Below are 23885 nucleotides of genomic sequence, written 5' to 3' on the forward strand. Positions count from 1 at the left end.
TTTTAAAAATCCACAAAACTAAAAGTATACCGTATAACAGTGGCATGTGACTTCATAGTGTGTGTGCACGTAAATGTGCCTCTGCCTATTATACCAGGAAAAAGCATAGAAGTGGAGATGAGGGGAACAGAAGCAGTAAGTATAGAGTATATTATTTTAAAGAAAATAATCCTTTAAGGGGCAGGGTCTCTGCTGTGGATATTTAATTAATGGATATTTCATTAGTGAGGGGAAGCTGTTGCTAGAAATTTTATTAGTGAAAGGAGACTTTTGCTGGACATATCATTAGTGAGGGGGAGACTCTGCTGTGGACATTTCATTAGTGATGGGAGACTGCTGGACAATTCATTGATGAGGGGAGGATGCTGGGCATTTCATTAGTGAGGGGAGGCTGCGGCTAGACATTTTATTACTGAAAGGAGGCTGCTACTGGACATTTTATTAGTAGGGGGCTCTGCTGTGGACAATTCATTAATGAGGGGAGAACTGTTGGACATTTCATTAGTGAGGGGAGGCTGCTGCTGAACATTTCTTTATTATTTGGCCAACTGCAGAACAGTTGATATTGATAACAGGCGGATGGACATTTTATTAAAAAGTATTGGCAGCATTTTTCACCCTAGGCTTATACTCAACTCTTTATTTCTGCAGTTTTTTATTTTTGAGACTTTACATTGTTTTACAACATTTCACTGTTCCTTTTGCTGTTGTCTCTCCAGTCTGCACTTTGTATCTTTATTTAGCAGATGTTCTGTGAGACATTTGACTTATGTATCATTTTTTTCCTTTATTTTCATGACTTTTCTGACAAAAATCTGCACCTGGTCCATGGCAGGTGCAGAGGAAGGATTGTGTCTACTATTGAAGTATAGCTGCATAGCCATTTGCCATGCATTATACTGCATAAGGCAGAATATGATATGTTTTTTTTCTCCATGGACTCTGTTTTAATTGTAAGTTGTAATTCGTTTGGATACTTTGAATGTTTAAAATTTTGCACATAAACCAACTGGGCAATAAAAGTTAAAGCTACTCCTTTTTTAATTTATAAATTGTTGCATTTACAGTTGAAATATTTTGGTTACTTCTGATTTCAGCTTGCTTTCAATCATTTGTTTTGAGACCCAATTACATGTGCTTATGTAGGTTGCAATTTCCAGGTTTAGTAAATTTAAGGGTGCGGTCACAAGCTGTATTTGTGATGCGTTTTTTAAATACATTGCATAAACGCATTCGTTTTATATTTTACCATGCACTTGGCTGGTTAGAAAGAGTTTTTCTTCATTGCTGGAATTTCAAGCAGTTTTGAAAATGTTAACACAGCATGGTAACATATAAAACACATATGTTTCTGGAATGTGTTTAAAAATAGATTGCAAACCCCATGTGTTACCACAACCTCATAGTTCGTCATATCCCTGGGGTGTGGTTAGAGTACTTAAAAATGCAGGCCACTGCATAACATGCTTATGTCCAAAATTTACAGTAGTGTCCACTCCTGTACATAACCGCCCCTCACATGGCTTGTGTCCATGTGGAATTGAGACATTTAAATCAAAAAGTCTAAATAAAAACAAAAAACGAAAGTCGCACATGGCAGGATAGAAAGAACTAAACATGTAACACAAGAAAAAAGACATGAACACACATAAGGTGCATAAAAGGCCTATCAACAGAGGAATAAGGGGTTCAGAGGGTGTGGGTCACAACCGAGCCCAAGAGGCTTAGGGGACCCATAAGGTTTCACTTTCCAATAATTTTAATTCCTCAAAATGAAAAGGCCAAAGACAAAAAGAACACAATTGGGTGCAGCTGCAGGAAAGGAGCATTTTAGACCAGGGGCTGCGGGATGCACCTTATATGGGTTGGGATACAATTTTTTCCCAGGAACCATAGTAAGATGGGTCACCCGACCTAGACCCTAGAAAGCATTTTTTGTGCAGTAGGATACACAAAGGTTGGGGACAACTGCCAAATAAAGACAAAATAAATTAAAAACATTGCAATTGCTACTATATACAGAGGTTTATAATGACACTGTATTTTTCTCCCCGAAACAGAACCACCCTGTCCAATGAGCTGAATTCATTTTAATGGGGATGGTCATGATACAAAATACATTCAATAGACAATGGCAGTGCTGTTCTGGAATTAAAGCAAAATCATTATTTTTAAAGTTTTTAAAAGATCCTGTAACCACTTCTGTCAATGTTTATTTATTGCAACTGTATGTTTCTAATAGGCTAGAAAGTCAAGAACAAAAAGCAGAAAATATTAGCATTTTGTTGAAGTTTACCTGAAACAGACGTGAGAAGATGTCAAACTCAAACACTGAAATATAATTGTTACACGTGAGATCCATTGTACTACGAAGAGCAGATTCCAGTGGCCCTTTCCCAATGGGATGCACAGAATGAAGCCCCTCCTTAAACTCTTCCCATTTCACAAGGCACCTGTATTATATAATTACATGCATTGTAAAACATCGTGACAAAACAAATAATTTTTAGACACAAATATTGTAAGCAGTGATTTCCACCTCTGATCTGTATATGCCTGTAAGCAAATACCTTGACTTGTTCTGAGGACTATTCCTTCAGGTTGACTGTGATGTTTTATGGTTATTTGGCCAATGGTAGACTTTTTCTCTGTATGTTGTCTTTTTTAAAGGAAATCAATCCCTTTGCAAACCTATTTTTGATGGGATCACCTAGAAAACAAAGTTATAATTAGCAGCACAGAGCATGGGGACAAGATGTCTGCCGCTCCGGGCCACTAAATGTGCATGCCCCTGCACCTTCCTCTCCCATGCTGGGAGCGTGAATTCTCACCTGTCGTGTGACATCTCCTCGTTCTCCACACTCCCAACATGGTAGAGGGAGGTGGCAAAGGCGAGCAGAATTAGCAACCCAGATCGCCATCTTGTCCCCGCGCTCCATGCTGCTAATAATAACTTTGTGTTTTAGTTGATGCCGGCGTGACAGACAGCTCCCAGATCAGGATGACGAGGGGCGTATTAATATGCTTTTATGATTCCGGAGTGGTTTATTTCCTTTAAAGGATTTGTTTTAAATTGATGAAATAATTTTTTTATTATGTTTAATATATTCTAGTTATTGTTTCCCTTTATTTATGTGATTTGAGTTTGGAAACAAAAATTTATTTAATGGGAGGCATTGTGTCTTTACCGCCTGTTATTTGTATTATCGTTCATCATGGAAATCAGGTAGCATTCTTAAGAGAGGCTAAGCAGACTTTCCAGATATGGAGACATCTGTCAACTACTGAAATGTTTTCTTGATTCTGTATAGCAGATACCTGCACTCAGCTCTTTCCATCCATTTAGTGCATCCTTGTACTCAGATCCTTTAATCAATACAGATGATTCCTGTAGTCCGCTTCTTCCACCGATATAGAGGATTCCCTGCACTCACCTCTTGTATTTTATGAAGAGAATCCCTGCACTCAGCTCCTGATATATGTAAAGCGGATCTTTGCACTAACATTTTACCATATAGAGGACCCTGCAGTCAGCTACTTTTGTTCACATAAATGATTATTAGGGGTCATAGACAATTCTGAAGCCTTCAGAGGTGACTAACCATTGTATACTGGACTCACAACCAAAACCAAAGCATGAGGTGCAGTTCCTAAGAACGCTAAGATGCAATATGTCTTCAAATCAATTTCATGGGTGACATAGATTTTTATAGATTCCATAAGTGAAAAATAGAATACATAAGATTGTTACCTTGTACCAAATGCTTGTCCCCAAAACTGATATGCCTCAAGTTTTGTGATCCGATATGAATTTCCTTGAAAGCGACCTCCAGGGAACAAGGCTCGGAGCTCACACAAGATGTGGCTAAAGATCAGTGACAATTTTGTGAGGTTCTTCCTGGAGAAAAAATAGTATACCATGAAATTCTGAGATATTAAAGAGAACCAGTCAGGCAAATTAACCACCAAAACTAAATATATTTTCATAAAGTGCCATTAGAAAGCATTGCCCCTATCCCTACATTTTCCCTATACATGCTTGTAAACTTAATCAATCAGGTCCTAAAGCTGTATGCAAATGACCTGCCATGGGTCCAATGAGCCATTATCATATTCAGCTGTGTAGATTATTCATGAGTGTGAGGCACAGCCACGAACCCCAGAGCTTGACTGACAGCTGCAGCCTGTATGTGTTTGAGATACTCCTATACACATGACTGGCAGCCTGTATAATTATGTAACACTCCTGGTGCTGGCTCCTTTATGTGCTTTCTGGTTCTGGCTGCTATGCCCCCTGCAGTCTGAATGTGACAGAGATACTCCTATACACATGACTGACAGCCTGTATAATGATGTGACACTCCTGGTGCTGGCTCCTATATGTGCTTGCTGGTGCCCCCTGCAGCCTGTGTGTTTATGAGATACTCCTATACAGACTGATTTGGCAATCTCTGTGCAGTGCTGCAGAATCTGTGTGCACTATGTACATAAAGGAATTATCATTTTTTTTATTATACACACAGCTGCATTCTGTATATTGATATGACACTCCTGGCACTGCCTCTATGTTCTTCCTGGTGCGGGTGGCCACGACCCCCGCAGCCTGTGTGTGAGAGAGATACAACTGCTATAGGATGCAGACATGTTATAGCAGAACACAGCATGCCAGGTACTTGTGTAGCTGATGTCTGTGTCTCTCACATGTGTGTGGGAGGGGAGAGCATATCGGGTACATGTCTAGGTGATGTCTGTGTCTCTCACATGTGTATAGCAGAACATGTCAGGCACTTTTGTAGCTGATGTCTTTGTTTCTCACATCTGTATAACAGTACATGTCAGGTACTTGTGTAGCTGATGTCTGTGTCTCACACATGTGTATAGCAGAACATGTCCAGTACTTGAGTAGCTGATGTCTGGGTCTCACACATGTGTATAGCAGAACATGTCAGGTACTTGTGTAGCTGATGTCTGTGTCTCTCACATGTGTATAGTAGAGCATGTCAGGTACCTGTGTAGCTGATGTCTGTGTCTAACACATGTGTATAGCAGAACATGTCCAGTACTTGTGTAGCTGATGTCTTTGTGTCACACATGTGTATGGGGGGAGAGAGCAAGTCAGCAGATAAAGCACCGGCACTAGCAATGCTTTACTATACATTACACACAGACAAGAGCAGGGGGAGGAGAGGGGAGGGGTAACAGAGATGACATCACATTCTCTCTTTATGAGCCCAGACTCATTTACATAATAACGTCAATGGGGGAGATTTATTATCAAGTTTCTGAGGTAAAACTGTTCTAGTTGCCCATGGAAACCAATCAAAGCTGTGGTGAAATGAAAGCTGAGCTCTGATTGGTTGCCACGGGGAACTAGATTAGTTCTGTTCTGAGAGACTTATGATAAATCTCCCCCAATATGATTTTAGAATGATTAATGTATGAATTAACTAGATAAAGGCTAGGATGGAATTCTTTTGAGCTGCTTCAACAGGTAGTGGTGACCAAATTAGGTTTTGCCATGTAGGAAACAAAGGTTCCCTGCCTTAGAGCCTGAAGTTTTGGACTTTATACATTTTGACTCACTTTAAAGCCACCTACTAATCATATGTATAATAATGCATAATGCATCTGCATTCTGTAAAAGTACAATACAATCTGAGCAACCTTACAAGGGGTTGTACTTTCTTAAATAATTCTAATAATGTAAAGTTCTGTCACTTTCAGGCAATTGTGTTTCAAATGTTCCCACTGAGCCCACTCTACACCCCAACACGAAGGGTTTCAGTAACTAAATATATAGGAATACCATATGTGGGGACACAGAACATCTAACACTACAAGGCACACCTCAAGTTTTACTATATATGACAGACAGACAGTGTCATGGCGGCTAGAACGGCAAGGCTAGGGCGGCTAAGTCAGCTGGACGTCTCTCACTGCAGGGACTCCTCTGCTCTCACATCTCGTTTGGTTTCCACAGACATATGGAGGACGTACACACAATGGTGGATAAAGACATATGAAGAACTACTGGAGATGATGGAAACCTCCTGACCACCACCAGAACATAATCTCAAGGAAAGACTGACTGACATGGAAACGTGACTGATAAACTTTCCAAGTATTGTGTATTTTTAATTCTGCAACCTGAATGACGGCAATAAAGGAGACTTTTTATAAGAATTACCCTGAGTCCTTCTGGTGTCACCGGAGTGACGCATTTTGGGAAGAATCTGTTTGACACCATAAAGTATAGTTATCTGTATCAAGTTACATTTAACAATACGCATAACAATAGAGACTTTTACAAAAAGTCAGTTTGTCAGGAAATTTAAAAACTTAGCAACAGATCCCAGATTAATACCAATAATTTAAAGGTATCTGAAAGTGTCCTCTAATTTTGATCAGTGTTCCTTTACGATTATCTTGTTTACATTTTTATTCTGTGCTTTAGAATACATACAGTTTATGATATAACCTTAAAGGACATCTACCACCAGGATCAAGGATTGTATATCAAGCACCCTTACATGCTGGTGTGCACTCCCTCTGACATGACCTGCTCTTCTTTAAAGGAAACCTACCACTTGTAGTGGCAGGTTTCCGATGGCAATACCGAGCACCAGCTCAGGGTGAGCTGGTGCCGGAGCTTATTTTAGTTAGTGTTTTAAACCGCGGTATCACGGTTTAAAACACTTTTTAAACTTTATAGCCGGCGCAGGCAGGTACGCGCTCGGCGCTTACCGTGCGCGCGGCTACATAGGAAGTGAATGAGAGCCGCGCGCAAGGTAAGCGCCGAGCGCGTACCTGCCTGCGCCGGCTATAAAGTTTAAAAAGTGTTTTAAACCGCGATACCGCGGTTTAAAACACTAACTAAAATAAGCTCCGGCACCAGCTCACCCTGAGCTGGTGCTCGGTATTGCCATCGGAAACCTGCCACTTCAAGTGGTAGGTTTAAGCTGTAAACACCGAGCACCAGCTCAGGGTGAGCTGGTGCCGGTGCTTAGTTTCGTTAGTGTTAAAACCGCGGTACCGTGGTGGTAGATATCCTTTAAAATTCTGCCTATGTTATAATATATTCACATTGGACTACACAATGACCTTGACAGTTAGGAAAGTGTGTGTTGATCTCTAAATTTGATCTCCATTGTAGTTCTAAAAGAGGTTGTCTGGTTAAAGGAATTTATTGTGCATTAGTAGGAAGTGCCATAAAACAAAAACAGAATTTATAGCTCCCTTTCCCTTTGTCTGGTGCAGCACAGCACATATCATCGTTGCCAGTCTCTGTACACCAAGGTTCCACTAGCTCCCTACTCTGTACTCATGGGACGCAACCACTTTGAAACAGTGCTGTCTGCAGTTGGGCATCTGCTCCTCCTGGAATGAAGCCTAATATTTTATATTTACAGTATCTCCATCTTTTAGCCTAGTACCATGCATTCACTATCATGTAAGAAGTGATAGCAAGGTTAAGAGGTAGTCTCTGGTCCATCATGGTGGCTCTATTCACTGATTACCACACATGACTGCTGCAGCCTAACACCGACCTCAGGAGTGTTTTATAGCACCTTCTGCTGTTGTCAAGATATGCCATAGCCCAGGCGAGCATCCTGCCATGAGAGAGGAAGGGTGAGCTCTCCTCAACCCTCCCCTATTCATTGAAATCCGAGCAGGCATCATAGTAATATGGCAAAATATAGTACATGTATTATAATTTTCTGTGTTAGGTCACGGTGCAGTGAGACAGGGTGTGATCACCACAGACTGACCAGTAGCCATAGACGTCTTTGAGGACCATGATTCTGGAGCAAACTATGCTAGTGACTCTATTGTAGGATGAGTCCTATGAGATAATATGGGAAGAAGAAAGATGAGAGTGCATACATTTGAAAGTAGGCTGAGATTTTTAGTTTAGTGATACCTTTTAGAGATGCAGATGTCGGACCAGAGTAAAACCCTGATTAACTTGTCAGAACTTTAAAATTACTCTGTACTAGAAATATGATTCCCATAGATTTCCGTGGTTTTACCATTCTATGCTATCATATGACAATGCACACCAACCCGTATCTCCACTATTGAAACATCCAGAATTCATGTTTTTCTTGATTGGTCGGTTCACTAACCTCTTTCCTTCACAAACAGTATGACTAAGCATATAGAGTGTTAATTAAAAAATCTACAATTTATTTCATATTCCCATGAACATCTCTTTATAACATACCAATGCTTTCTATTTTAAAAGAACAATTTTATCTCTCTAATTTGTCATTTTAAACTAACAATTATTATTGTTAAAAGTTACGGTATATGCTAAAAAGCAAAGGCTAGCATGCACAGAGTTCATACACAACACTTATGCCTCTTTACATTTATACCTCTTTATCAATTTTAAAGGGGTTGTCCGAGAGTCCCGAAAAAAAACTATAGGTGGCCGGGAGCAGGCTACTTAAAACAATAAAGATGTACTTAACTTCCGGTGCCCTCCGGTAACCAGCGCTGCTGTCGCTCTGGTCCGGGCGCCATGTAAACAAACATGGCCGCCGGAGCAGCGCCGCACTCAGCTTCCGGCCAGCCGTGACCGGGTACGCCTATCCGTCCCTATTCACAGCATTGTGAATGCGGACCGGAAGGTTGTCGGGTCCGGCCGGAAGCTGAATGCAGCGCTTCTCCGGCGGCCATGTTTGTTTACATGGCGCCCGGACCGGAGTGACAGCAGCGCTGGATACCGGAGGGCACCGGAAGGTAAGTACATCTTTATTGTTTTAAGCAGCCCGCTCCCGGCCACCTATAGTTTTTTTTTCAAAACTCGGACAACCCCTTTAAGCTGGTTTCACTCAATCTATTTGGGTTTGTGTATTCACTTAGCTATTATGAATAGCTTACACTGTGGTATTTTATATTTCATGATGATTTTTTTGTTACATAGGATTTTTCTTTAAAATGCAGCAGGTCCTTGGTTTGGAATTTTAAAAAAATTAGCTGATGTGAAATTTGAATTAAAGGACATCTACCACCAGGATGAAGGATTGTAAACCAAGCACACTGACATACTAGTGTGTGCCCCCTCTGCCAGGATCTGCTCTTCTTTTAGATTCTTATTTAACATAAAATTATGCAAATGAGCCAGAGGGGCTCTGGGCTACATAGGTGTTAATTCATTTGCATAATCTTTATAGTCTTTTTTTTTCTTAAAAACAAGGGTAGAAGAAGGGAATATTGATGTTACTGTGTCTCAGGTTTGCCTGTTTTGTGCCTGGTTTGTGCATCTTGTAATTTATGTTCTTATTTTGCCTCATTAAATGCTTTTAAATGATTTTAATTGTTGCACTGGGAAATTTATTGTGCCTATTATGTCACTAATTTTTACCCTACAACATAGATCTCACTTGTGAGCAATAAGGAAGCTAGATTGAGTAATGGTGTTACAGAACATTCCTAGCTTAATTTTTTGCACAAAAAAATGCATTTACAATGTCCACAATATTTTTTTTGTAAGTGCATAGACTAAAAGTGAAAGATATTTTTATGTAAAACAATTATTTTCTTGCTCAAATAATTCTGCCCTTACTGTATAATGTATAGGAAATGGAGTTTGATATTATTTTTAGATATGCTTATTAAGATTGACAATAATCCTACTCAAAAAGATTACTTCATCATTTTCTATAGGATGTTATCTATTTGAGGCCATTTTAATGGTGAGAGGATGATATTTTACATAAAACTGTGACAAAGTATTTTTTCATGTTGCTATATTTTATTTTTAAGTTGAGTTAATTTTTAATTTTGGAAACATAGACCTTTTTACTCAGTAATGAAAAGAGTGTTTTTTATGGCAGGGCACCTGTTCAGAGCAGTTCGTTTCTTTGGGGTGGGGGTTGTGACTTTTTTGGCGCAAAAAAAGAGATACCATGCAAACATCTCCATCAGCCAAACACTAAGAAACATACAGTGCAAGACCTCAAAACGACTATGTGACCTAGTTTAGCCTACACCCAAAAAAGTCACAAATTTAATAACTGCACCAAAAAAATGCACAAAAAAGTTACACCACATATTCCCCACTAATGTTTAAAAAGTAACAAATTATTAAATATATGGATTAGATAATGTGAAAATGTTTACTCTGCTCCATGTATTCAAGCAAACCAGACCATGTTCTAAAATGGACACTGTACAAGTGTATGCTGTGCAAAAATATTGAATTTGCTGGCAAACGGACTGAATTTTCTGTTGAACTGGCGATTTTCTGTCAGTCACCACAGACACGCCTAATTACCGAGGACACACCTCTTTTTCCATTGAATTAGAAAACTGCCTAAGAGTGGTGTAAAACCTTCACTAAAACAAACTCACAGCATTTCAGGTGCAAATTACCATATATACTCGAGTATAAGCCTAGTTTTTCAGCACAAAAAATGTGTTGAAAACCCAGACTCGGCTTATACTCGAGTAAATAAAATATAGGTTTTACCAGGTTTTTGTGGTAAAATTAGGGGCCTTGGCTTATACTCGAGTATATAGTTTTCTGGCTTAGACAGCTTGATACATCTCCACGAGTGTACTTACCCTACTGACTGTTCCAACATCGAAGCAGTCTTCCCACGTTCCACTGAGGCCATTGATTGGTGGAAACAGATTCCGTAACCCCCAGCAAGAGCTGGAGTAGGATATGAACACTTTATTTTTTTCCCCAGAACACCCCATGAAAGAAATATCAAATCCCAAAAAACACGTAAAGATAATTTTAACAAGAAAATTAAACTGGGGATTATAGAGGCAGGGGCGCACCTGCCATGAGGCGAGTTGAGATTCTCGCCTCAGGCGGCGCGCTTCCTGCTACACTAGGGGGCGTCGTCGGGCTCCCGCCCGCCGGAATGTGTTACGGCCGGTACATCTCCCCGACCCCCCCCCCCGCACATTCCGCCGCCCATCACATCCACCCGCCTGTGGCCGGCACATGTACCTGCGCGCGGGCTGTCACTTCCCCCCACAGCCCGCCCATCCATTCAACAGGAGCGCGGCTGTCATATGTACCTGCGCGCCCACAGAAATTTCCCCCTGCGCACCGCCCTACACTTCGCCTTTGCGCGCCCGCTGACACTTCCACCCCCCGCAGCCCGCCTAGCTCATCCACCGGCCCGGCACAAGTACCACTCCCTGCCCCAGCCCAATGTCCGCGCTGGTCCCCGCCCCCCCCCCTTCACGCTCCGTTTTCGAACCCCCCTCGGTCCGTCACTGAAACCCCCCCCCCCCCCCCCGGTCCGACATCCCCGGCAACCCCCCCCCCCCGCTCCGACATCCCAGGCAACCCCCCCCCCCCTTCCACCAGAGGACAAGGCCAAAGAGAAAAGAAGAAAAAAGAGTAAAGGTAACTTCTATGTATGTATATGTGTGTGTATGTATAGATTTGTCTGTGTGTATTTGTATGTATATGTGTATGTATATATGTAAATATATATGTATGTCTGTATATTTGCTGTATATACTGTGTGTATATATATATATATATATATCTGTATGTATGTGTGTACATTCAGCGTGCCACCATTTAAAATATACTATATGGAGGCATGCTGTATGTATTATATGGTATATGGCGGCACGCTGTATGTATTATATGTTATATGGCAGCACCCTGTATGTATTATATACTATATGGGGGCACGCTGTATGTATTATATGTTATATGGCAGCACCCTGTATGTATTATATACTATATGGGGGCACGCTGTATGTATTATATGGTATATGGCGGCATGCTGTATGTATGATATGGTATATGGCGGCACGCTGTATGTATTATATGGTATATGGCGGCACACTGTATGTATTATATGGTATATGGCGGCACACTGTATGTATTATATGGTATATGGCGGCACGCTATATGTATTATATGGTATATGGGGGCACGCTGTATTGATTTTATATTATATGGCGGCGCGCTGTATGTATTATATGGTATATGGCGGCATGCTGTATGTATGATATGGTATATGGCGGCACGCTGTATGCATTATATGGTATATGGCGGCACGCTATATGTATTATATGGTATATGGGGGCACGCTGTATGTATTATATGGTATATGGGGGCACGCTGTATTGATTTTATATTATATGGCGGCGCGCTGTATGTATTATATGGTATATGGCTTCACGCTGTATGTATTATATGGTATATGGCAGCATGCTGTATGTATTATATGGTATATGGGGGCACACTGTATGTATTATATGGTATATGGGGGCATGCTGTATGTATTATATGGTTTATGGCGGCACACTGTATGTATTATATGGTATATGGCGGCACACTGTATGTAATATATGGTATATGGATGCACGCTGTATGTATTATATGGTATATGGCGACATGCTGTATGTATTATATGGTATATGGGGGCACGCTGTATGTATTATATGGTATATGGCGACACACTGTATGTATTATAAGGTATATGGCGGCACGCTGTATGTATTATATGGTATATGGCAACACGCTGTATGTATTATATGGTATATGGCGGCATGCTGTATGTATTATATGGTATATGGTGGCATGCTGTATGGATTATATGGTATATGGCTGCACGCTGTATGTATTATATGGTATATGGTGGTACGCTGTATTGATTTTATATTATATGGCGGCATGCTGTATGTATTATATGGTATATGGCGGCACGCTGTATGTATTATATGGTATATGGCGGCACACTGTATGTATTATATGGTATATGGTGGCACGCTGTATTGATTTTATATTATATGGCGGCACGCTGTATGTATTATATGGTATATGGCGGCACGCTGTATGTATTATATGGTATATGGCGGCACACTGTATGTATTATATGGTATATGGCGGCACGCTGTATGTATTATATGGTATATGGCGGCACGCTGTATGTATTATATGGTATATGGCGGCACGCTGTATTGATTTTATATTATATGGCGACACTCTGTATGTATTATATGGTATATGGCGGCACGCAGTATGTATTATATGGTATTTGGCGGCACGCTGTATGTATTATATGGTATATGGCGGCACGCTCTATTGATTTTATATTATATGGCGGATTGTTTTATGTATATTGTTCTTTGTAGTAGCTCGCCGTGTGTATTATATAGTTATGTATTTTGCATTGCTTTATTTTCACATTTTTCACATTCGGTCAGGTCCTGACAGTCCTTGATATTTTACATGTATAGGGGGGGGGGCGTTTTTCTATAGTTCGCCTCAGGCAGCAAAAAGGCTAGGTGCACCCCTGTATAGAGGAACTTCATTTTCCTGTCATCTTTTTAGAAAATACTAATCAATAAATTCCCCAAACCTCCATTATTGGATTACATGAGGCTGTTCTCAGATCAGCATACTACAGGTGCTTTATTGGTGCCATATTGTGGACAGAACACCTTTAGGTTTTCTGTCCATTATATTGATTACTTAATTGTAATTGTAATTGTAATTCCAGAAAAAAAATCCCCCAAAATGTCCAACTGCTGATCATTGCAGCCTGTGGGGTCACAGTGGGGAGAGAGGTCCATCTTTAGATAGGGGTCATCTGCAAGTATAGTGTCCTTAACTGTCTGGGGGCTGCCTGTATCCATTTTTGTACCCTGTAATGAGTATTGCTAAAGCACCCATCAGTATATTGTGTGAAACATCTGTACCATTTTGGGTTTCAGCGTTGTCTACTGCCCATAAATTACGGAAGACTGTAATTTTGTGCTTGATTTGCTTCCTGTCCTGCAATGACAGTGTGAACTCTGCCTTATTCTACTCCTAGCTTCTTCATTGATATCCTCCATACCTGTCGGTCTGGATGCCAAAGATCTACTCCAATCACTTTCGGGACCAGCACTCTGATATCTCATAAAAAGTTTGTCACCTCTGCTTGCTATGGTACTACGAAGTCTTCATTGAAACTAGCTGGAATTTATATTGAGTTCTGTATCTTGAATTCCTTGACCCCTTTTTTGATAATCCATTTCGCCTATTGAATCTGTACTGCATTTTCATCTGGCCCGTATTTGTCAACTAATCTTTTACGTTTGTATTTGTATTTTTAACCTGATCTGCACTTTTGAGCACCTCAACGGGGCTCATTTAGTAAGGATCCGAACGCTGCACTTTCTTCGGGTTTCCCGATAATTTCCGTTTTGCGCCGTATTGCCCCGGGGGGTGTGGCCGTCGGACAACCCGACGGATTTGGAAAAACGCGAATTTAACGAACAAATTTAATTTGCGAACGATTTGTGTCGCAAGATCAGCACTCACATGTACCAGGAAGAAGAAGGTGAACTCCGGCGGACCTCACTGTTGAATCTACCACCACACACTATTATTAACTGTCAGACACATTGCGGTTTTGGAAACCTTTATCAACAATCCAACATCTTATTCATCAAAATGCTAATATCCTGTAAATGTATCCCTCCTGTTTTATGCCTTCCTCTGTGTTGTCACTAGTATCTTTCCATAAGTCCACAATTTTGCTTTTCTTGGTAAATTCTTTGTAGTTAGCCTTTGATAATAGATGAAATTTATTTATGAAGCTTTTTATGTTAATCGTCTTTTAATTCTATTATACAATTCTATATATTGTTCTTATTCATTCAAACTGTGAGTAAACATACCAGCTACAGCAAATAAGGTCACACGTCATTGCATTGATGAGGAATGCTAAGTATGTATTATGTGGTAAGGACAACTATTCCAACCACTTGAAAAGCTGAAAGTCAAAATTATGTGCAATAGCAATAAGAACATTACGATGATATTTAAGGAGCCTCACACATTAATTCATGAGCCTGGTTTGCTTTCAGGAAAATTATATATTGCAGCAACTAGAAAGATTTGTGCTGCTATTGTAAGTAGTAGATCAAATACAATTGCATTAAATTCCTATCTGTGGTAAAAACTCCATAGGCCTCTGGATGTAAACACATACCATATATACTCGAGTATAAGCTGAGTTTTTCAGCACAAGAAATGTGCTGAAAAACCCAAACTCGGCTTATATTTGAGTAAAAAAAAAAAAAAGAAATTCCAAACTCACCTTTCCAGCGTCCCCCACAGGTCTTCTGCCACTGTCAGTGGCAAGTCCATGTGACGTCACAGACTCTGACGTCAGCCGCCGCCGATGCAATAGAATTGTGTGTGCGGGCATCCGTCCGCATGGACCTGCCTCTGACAAACAGAAGACCTGCGGGGGCTCTGGTATGGTGAGTATTCACTTTGTTTTTTTAATGAACTGTCTGTATAACGGGGCAGGGGACTAGCTGTATAACGGGGAATGGGTTGGCTGTATAACGGGCAGGGGGGCGACTACATAACAGGGCGGTGGGCCAGCTATATAAGGGGGCTGGCTGTATAATGGGGTATGGGGCTGGCTGTATACTGAGGCAGAGGGGTGGCTGTATACTTGGGGAATGGTGGCTGGTTATATACTGGGGGAATGATGGCTGGCTATATAATGGGGCAGGGGCTTGGCTATATAATAGGGCAGGGGGCTGGCTATATACTGGGGCAGGAGGCTGAATAGCTATATAATAGGGGAGGCTGGGAACAATGCATTTTCCACCCTAGGATTATACTCCAGTCAATAGGTTCTCCAATTTTTTATTTTTTTTGTAAAATTAGGGGCCTCGGCTTATACTAGGGTTGGCTTATACTTGAGTATATACGGTAGTTAAATTTTTATTTTATTTTGCAAATAACTTTAATATGTTAAAAATATGCCTTTAAATTAGCCGATGTGATACGTGCCATGGTATTAGATGATTTATGCCAAAAACAGAATATTTAATGGCCAAAAATCCATCAATTTTACTCAAAACCAAAAACAAACATAAAAGCACAATAAACAGAGAAAGACCAGGGTAAATGGTGTTAAGAGCATGGCTCCTGAAATGAAGCCAAAAGCCACCCCACCTACTGATATGGGAAACAAAAAGATCAATGTCACACAATAGTCATAGTGGAGAAACCATATACAGGCAGTCCCCGGGTTACGTACAAGATAGGGTCTGGAGGTTTGTTCTTAAGTTGAATTTGTATGTAAGTCGAAACTGTATATTTTATAATTGTAGATCCAGACAAAAAAAAATTTGGCCCCAGTGACAATTGCAATTTAAACATTTTTTGCTGTAATGGGACCAAGTATTATCAATAAAGCTTCACTACAGACACCTTACAGCTGTTTATTGCAATGTGGGACTATAGTAAAGCATCCAGAGAGCTTCACCAGAGGTCAGAGGGGTCTGTCTGTAACTATGAGTTGTCTGTAAGTCGGGTGTCCTTAAGTAGGGGACGCCTGTAGTGCAAAACACACATGAAGTAAAATGAAAAATCCCTTGAATTAATAATATAGTGTATAATGAGCACATCCATGGAATATCCATACAGAATATAAACATGAGTTAATACAGGCTCAAGCATTACCAAGCCTGTGATGAGGTGGGTGAGGAGGCTATCATCATATTGCCTGACAAAGCTTCATCAAGGGTAATTCGTTTTTCTTAATTGAAGGGTATATATTCTTAAAAGCAGGTCTGGCATGAACCTGTCTCAGCTGCCTGCCCCCTACACAAAACTACATGCATTTGCTTTGCTTGCTAGACAGTGATTCAGAGTTGGCACACATGGAGGCAGAGTCAGAGATTCTATTCAAATACATGTACGGTTATCAGTGAATCAGCTTTCTAATGCATGTGCAGTTGAAGGGGTATTCCCATCTGGGCATTCACATTTCATTTCATTCAGCTGCTGCATACACATATTTTTTTCTATTTAAATGTGATTTTAAAAAAGTACCCATATATACTCGAGTATAAGCCGACCCAAGTATAAGCCGAGACCCCTAATTTTACCACCAAAAACTGGGAAAAACTACTGACTCGAGTATAAGCAGAGGGTGGGAAATGCATTGGTCAAACCCCCCCAGTAGTATACAGCCTGCCAGCCCCCATGTAGTATTTAGCAGCCCCTAGTAGTATACAGCAGCTCCTAGTAGTATACAGCAGCCCCCTAGTAGTATACAGCAAGCCCCTAGTAGTATACAGCAAGCCCTTAGTAGTATACAGCAGCCCCCTAGTAGTATACAGCAAGCCCCTAGTAGTATACAGCAAGCCCCTAGTAGTATACAGCAGCCCCCTAGTAGTATACAGCAAGCCCCTAGTAGTATACAGCAGCCCTCTAGTAGTATACAGCAGCCCCCTAGTAGTATACAGCAGCCCCCTAGTAGTATACAGCAGCCCCTAGTAGCATACAGCAAGCCCCTAGTAGCATACAGCAAGCCCCTAATAGTATACAGCAAGCCCCTAGTAGTATACAGCAGCCCCTAGTAGTATACAGCAGCCCCCTAGTAGTATACAGCAAGCCCCTAGTAGTATACAGCAAGCCCCTAGTAGTATACAGCAAGCCCCTAGTAGCATACAGCAATCCTCTAGTAGTATACAGCAAGCCCCTAGTAGCATACAGAAAGCCCCTAGTAGCATACAGAAAGCCCCTAGTAGCATACAGCAAGCCCCTAGTAGTATACAGCAGCCCCTAGTAGTATACAGCAGCCCCCTAGTAGTATACAGCAAGCCCCTAGTAGTATACAGCAAGCCCCTAGTAGTATACAGCAGCCCCTAGTAGTATACAGCAAGCCCCTAGTAGCATACAGAATCCCCTAGTAGCATACAGCAGCCCCTAGTAGCATACAGAAAGCCCCTAGTAGCATACAGCAAGCCCCTAATAGTATACAGCAAGCCCCTAATAGTATACAGCCAGCCTGCCCCCACAGCCCTTAAAAAAATAAACTTATATACTCACCCTCCGATGTCAGCGCGGCTCCCCGATGTCGGCGCGACTTACCGATGTCCCCGATATCAGCGCGTCCCGTCTTCTTTCTTCTCCGCGACTCCTCTTCTCTCTTCCGGCACGGACGCGGCCATGTTTTCTTCTAGCATGCGCATACTATGACGCAGCCGCTGCTGACGTCATAGTATGCGCGGCCACTAACAAACCATGGCTGCCTCCATGCCGGAAGATAGAAGAGAGAAGAGGAGCCGCGGAGAAGAAAGAAGACGGGACGCGCTGACATCGGGGACATCGGTAAGCCGCGCTGACATCGGAGGGTGAGTATTTAAGTTTATTTTTTTTTAAGTGGGTAATTTTTTTTTGTTATAGACTCGTGTATAAGCCGAGGGGACGTTTTTCAGCACATTTTTTGTGCTGAAAAACTCGGCTTATACACGAGTATATACGGTACCTTTGTGAAAATATTGCCCTATAAATATAGCCATTTGCCCCTTAGAAACAAGAAAGTTGTCCAAAGGTATAACCACTCCAAAAATATGCTATGGAGTCATTACCACACTGGACGGCTGTGGGACATGCAGTTACTCCAAAACATTTGTGGCAAATGAATTCAGTTAAATTTTAATGCCAAGAGGAGAATAGCCATGTGCATATCCTGCTTAGAGGTATCAAAAATTGTGATAAGGGTCTAAATTTATACTTGTTTTATGTAGCATTTACAGTGTTACATTGTAACACACTGGGGGTCATTTATCACTGCCTTGCAAATGGAAAACTGGCAGTTTTTTTTCCTTCTTGCACCTTATGAAGTATTGGCGCCACCATATTGGTGTTTTCCGACACTCTCAACCTGTTCTATTTTTGGGCGTAAAATTTTGTCACCACTTGTGAATCCACCAGTTTTCTTACACTTCAATTTTTCTGACTAAACTAAGCAACTAAATGTGGAGGAAGTTCTAACCCTTTTTGGTCCATGCGCTATTTCATTAATTCCTTGCACCACAAATTTACATCCCACTGAAAAATATAGCCATGTTCCAGTGCCACGCTGTGCCAAAATTAATAAATGCCCCTCGCTGAGTCTACTGAATTTTACTCTTGTACATAGGACCAATGCACATGCACCACAAATTTACATCCCACTGAAAAATATAGCCATGTTCCAGTGCCACGCTGTGCCAAAATTAATAAATGCCCCTCGCTGAGTCTACTGAATTTTACTCTTGTACATAGGACCAATGAACATTCACACAACTACTGAAGCTTGTATACAGTATACCTGATTGTCATATGCAGTCTGTGACTATGATTTCATCTATGTAGCAATGCCCAGCAATTGTACAATTCTGCAGTATTCCATATCTGTCTATTAAGGGTTAGTTCAAGTACTGTAAAGTGTAGGATTTTACAACTGCAATAAGGAAGTATTTTCCCAACCTTTGCCAGCTAATACATTTCCTTGTTCTTAAGCTCACAGCTTATCCTGAAATGGACATTGTCATCTGGGACACTTTGATTACCACTTTGCTACCTGAACCTTGTATTGATAATACTTTTAGAAACTTTAGAATTTGCCTTCAAATGAAAAAAATATATATTTTTTCAACCACTCTAACAACCCCTTGCACTTTTCTATAACTGTAGTGATCATTCAATCTAAAGGACTGGATAGATAAGCATTTTCACCGAAGTAGGGGGCAGCTGCACAGTGAGCGAGACAGGTGGCATTTATTATTCGCTTTTTTTTCAATGTCTTTTTTGTTGCTGCTTCTTGTGCACTATATTTAACATGTGTCAGTGCCACAATTTAGCTTGTTTTCTGACACTCACTCTTTTTTTTTGGTCGCTCAATTTGGGCAACCCTTGAACACTTATTTTGCACCTTTAGTTTCCTGATGTTTTTTTGGTACAATTTTTGGCGCATAGTTACACCAACCAAAAGTAAGTCTACCAAGTACTATTTCACCTTCATGAATGTGGGGTCATTAAAGACACTTTTCAGTCATGCGCCGATTTATTAAACCCTTGCAAATCCATCTAAAATCCCAGTCTAAGAAACCACACAATGCGTTTGACAAAAAAAACGACTCTGTAACACAATTAACAAATGACTCTCACAGGGTCTATTAGATTCTGCTGAAGGCCTAGGTTAGTGGTGGTGAACCTATGCCAGAGGTGGCACTCCAAGCTCTTTCTGTGGGCACCCGGGCCATCGTCCCAGCACACCAGACAGAATCTTCCTGCAGTTCCAAGCAACTTAAAAGATGCTGCTGTCAGTGATATTTAAAAGTGATACTTACTTGGCTATTTGGGACTGTAGGAAGAGGGAGAATGTGTACACAGGGCCGATTTATCTTTGGAGGACCTCCTGCTGGCCCCACGATTCTTTGTGCACAGAGGGACACTGGAAAGCAGCTACAATGATGCAAATTTTCCCTCCTTCTTTTTAGTGTGTTGGTGTCCTCAGGAGGCCAGTATGAACATTGTTGAAGAACAGGGAGCAATAAGTTACTGCTTTAATTTTTGGCTGGCACACCGTGATAAATGAGGGGGGTTTGGGTTTGCAGTTTGGGCACTCGGTCACTAAAAGGTTCGCCATCACTGGCCTAAGTAATATTTTAATGTCACATCAGCTATGCTGCTCCTTTCTTCTATTCTTAGCAGTTGTTGCTACTGAGGGGGAGCAAATAAGTAGTAGGATTTGCCCTTCCCTATATGTCCTAAATATGGGAACATCATAGCTGCTCGTCTCTGCTCCCTGGGACATAAGATCAGGAAAAACTGACCATTGAAGTTTATTATATACAACAATTAACTAACATTAACTAACTGCATGTGTTCAGTTTAATTCTGTATTTTTCCCAATGAAGTCACTAGTGCGAAAAATCTCTGTAGAAGCCTGATGTTTGAGGATTGGACATCCTGCAGTTAATGGAAACTTCCTACACTAATGAAATAAGCACAAACTAGTAAAGTACACTATAATTTAATAGCTAATTTTCTACAGATTTCATTCAATTTGATATAAGGGTTGCACTAGGTACCTGGAAGCCACTTAATACACTATTGATAAAGCCGCTTTATAGAATACAACTTCACATAAAATGCAGCTGAAAGCCAAAGGATTCTGCTGTAAGTTGTTTTTTTTTTGCCTAGTATGAGTATAATTTTTATTCAAAAGACATGTACACACAAAGAGATTTACGTGTAGCAAAAAGCAGACTGGAGTTTGTCACCTCATTACACTATCAAATTGTGGTACATACTGTTTTACATAGTATTGGTAAAAATAAGCTCTGCTACATGCCTAGTATATTAAGAAATATCCTTCTTTTAGTTTGTAATTTACATGTTTACGGATTTATTGATAAAATGTTATTTCTTTGGATACCTTTGAAATAGTTTCACGGCTCCAGTTACACAAGCTTTGAATCTTTTACTCAAGCTCTTAGTCTAAAGTATAACCAAACTTAATAGTATTAATTCAGCAGATATTCATTGCGATATCACAATTCATAAATATGTATGTATACTTACTATATTACCACAAAGCATAAATAATGCAGTCATGAACAGAAAAAGTCAAACACAAATTCTGTACATACCTGGTGGTCACCCCTTCCTTTTTAACCATTTCAGAGCATTGTTGAGTCTTGTAGAGCAGGCTATTCACTGTCACTTGTAGATACTGGTTATGAATGAGGTCAGTGGTCTTATCTAGAATTTGGCGCAGAAGTTCCTTTGTATCCCGAGCAATGTCTGGAAGGTAGGGGTGACTCCTTTGCAGTTGAGGAGACCCACTGAGCTTTGACAATCCATCCAGTTTCTGTATAACCTTTTCAACTACCTTTTTATCCACACTGGCAGCGTGCCCTCCATGTAATGCATGCATGGGTACAGAGGTAGTAGAAGTTCAGTGTAAGGAGAAGCACAGATAAAGAAGAATTAGAAGAAATCTACAAGAAAATTTCCATATAGCAGATTAGCCAGAAGTATGTAAGGCAGTGGATAGTCCTGGGTCTAGTGACCTGAGTGCAGACGGTGCACAGAGTAGTATCTCTTCCTGTTTGTGTGAGAGTGTCACACCCACTACACGTGAGGCCAGGTGCTGCACTCAGATGGGTGGCACACATTAGTACTGGATCACACATGATAAATGCAGGAAGAACTTGCTTTCACACATATAGGACAGTTTAGTTTCATGTGGTGACACTAACTACTTGTCAATAACAATTATCATGGTCTGGACTGAAACCCTCAGTGATGAGTAAGACCTTACATTCCAGAGTGTCAGTGATGGGGCTATTCTCCTAGGCTCCAGGTAGTTATAGGTCTGCTACCTAATGAAAATGGAAGAGACGCTAGCTGAGGGAATCACAATTCCACCAAAGTTCTTTTTAGTACAGTATGGTGCAAGTGAAATAATAAAGAGAAGCTGCATACTTCAGAAGTTATTTCCTTGAAATAGGATGCTGGCTAATGCAAGAGAATTTGGTGTAAAAGGTCATGCCTAAGGTAACATACAAGAAACTATTTCACTCATGGGCTTTTTGCAGCTACAGCAGTTAGCACTCTCCCTAAATGTTTTACCATAGAAGCCATTATGGGGGTATTGGCCTGTAATTGGATTACTGATGTAGTGGCTACCCTGCGACTGCTAGTAGCCTATTGGCCCATGTCTGTTGTATACACAGATTATTGTTAGACATGCATGTATGCAGATATGCATTTTCAGTTATTCGTGAAAGGTAGTGGCACAGCTGCCCAAAGGCAGAGCAGTGCTCGAACTAAGATACTGGCAGAACTCTGAAAGTGTCTTGTCAATGAGTCAGACTATGAAACCAGGCAGCACCTCAATGGCACAGCATGATGATAAAACACTGGCAGGATTCATTAGAGGTGAGTTGTGTAATAGTGTTTAAGTTTTCCTGGAGGTGTTCAACCTCTGCAAAGGAGTACTCAAAGATCTATATCATCATTCCATGGAGCAGCGCTTCCCTTACACTCTGCTAGCTTGGTGCAAGTATAAAAAGTATGCATGAAATTGCATACGTTTTGCACTACAGCATGTAGACTGAAATCAGATACAGGCAGTCCCCTACTTAAAAACACTCAACTTACATACGACCCCTAGTTACAAACGGACCTCTGGATATTGGTAATTTATTGTACTTTAGTCCTAGGCTACAATGATCAGCTGTAACAGTTATCAAATGTGTCTGTAATGAAGCTTTAGTGTTAATATTGATTCTTACGACAACCCAACAATTTTAAAATGCAATTGTCACAGAGACCAAAAAAGTTCTGGCTGGGATTACAATGATAAAGTATACAGTTCCGACTTACATACAAACTCAACTTAAGAACAAACTGCCTGTACTGTCACATGATGATACTAATGTTAAATGGGAGACATTCAAATCTATCCTGGGTCATTATACTTCTAAATTTATTCCTATAGGTAACAAGTATAGACGGGCGATATTACACCCCGTGTGCCTTACAGCCAGGGCCAGATTAAGGTGGGTGGGGGCCCCCCGAGCGCAAAATCTAGTGGGGGCCCCCATTGAATGTAGTCCAGACAAGGAACAGAAATTGCTATACACAGGCCCCCAGCGATAACTATATACAGCCCCCTATAACTATATACAGCTCCCCCAGCAATCAATATATAAAGTCCCCAATCACTATATACATCTCCCAGCAATCACTATATACAACTCCCCCAGCAACCACTATATACAACTCCCCCAGCAACCACTACAAACAGCTCCCCCAGCAACCACTACATACAGCTCCCCCAGCAACCACTACATACAGCTCCCCCAGCAACCACTACATACAGCTCCCCCAGCAATCACTATATACAGCTCCCCCAGCAATCACTATGTACAGCTCCCCCAGCAATCAATATATACAACTCCCCCAGCAATCACTAAATACAGCTCCCCCAGCAATCACTATATACAGCCCTCAGCAATCACTATATACAGCTTCCCCAGCAATAAATATATACAGCCCCCAATAAATACTGTATACAGCACCCTAACAATAACTATAT

General features: G+C 40.9%; 1 protein-coding gene across 2 annotated transcripts in view; it reads right to left on the bottom strand.

Annotated features, from left to right (window-relative positions):
• Positions 1-21931, bottom strand: part of CBLC (Cbl proto-oncogene C) — a 45325-nt gene extending 23394 nt beyond the window's left edge. Inside the window, exons 1-3 of one of the 2 annotated variants that reach the window (XM_072110399.1) lie at positions 21430-21931; positions 3752-3898; positions 2297-2453 (exon numbers count right to left, since the gene is read on the bottom strand). In XM_072110399.1, the coding sequence (XP_071966500.1) occupies positions 2297-2453; positions 3752-3898; positions 21430-21716 (591 nt within the window). In that variant the 5' untranslated portion in view covers positions 21717-21931. The remainder of the gene's footprint in view (positions 1-2296; positions 2454-3751; positions 3899-21429) is intronic. The other variant, XM_072110400.1, reaches the window with a different exon arrangement.
• Positions 21932-23885: the final 1954 nt, after the last annotated feature.

This window comes from Engystomops pustulosus, chromosome 6 (assembly GCF_040894005.1).
Source record: "Engystomops pustulosus chromosome 6, aEngPut4.maternal, whole genome shotgun sequence".
NCBI classification, from domain to species: Eukaryota; Metazoa; Chordata; class Amphibia; order Anura; family Leptodactylidae; genus Engystomops; species Engystomops pustulosus.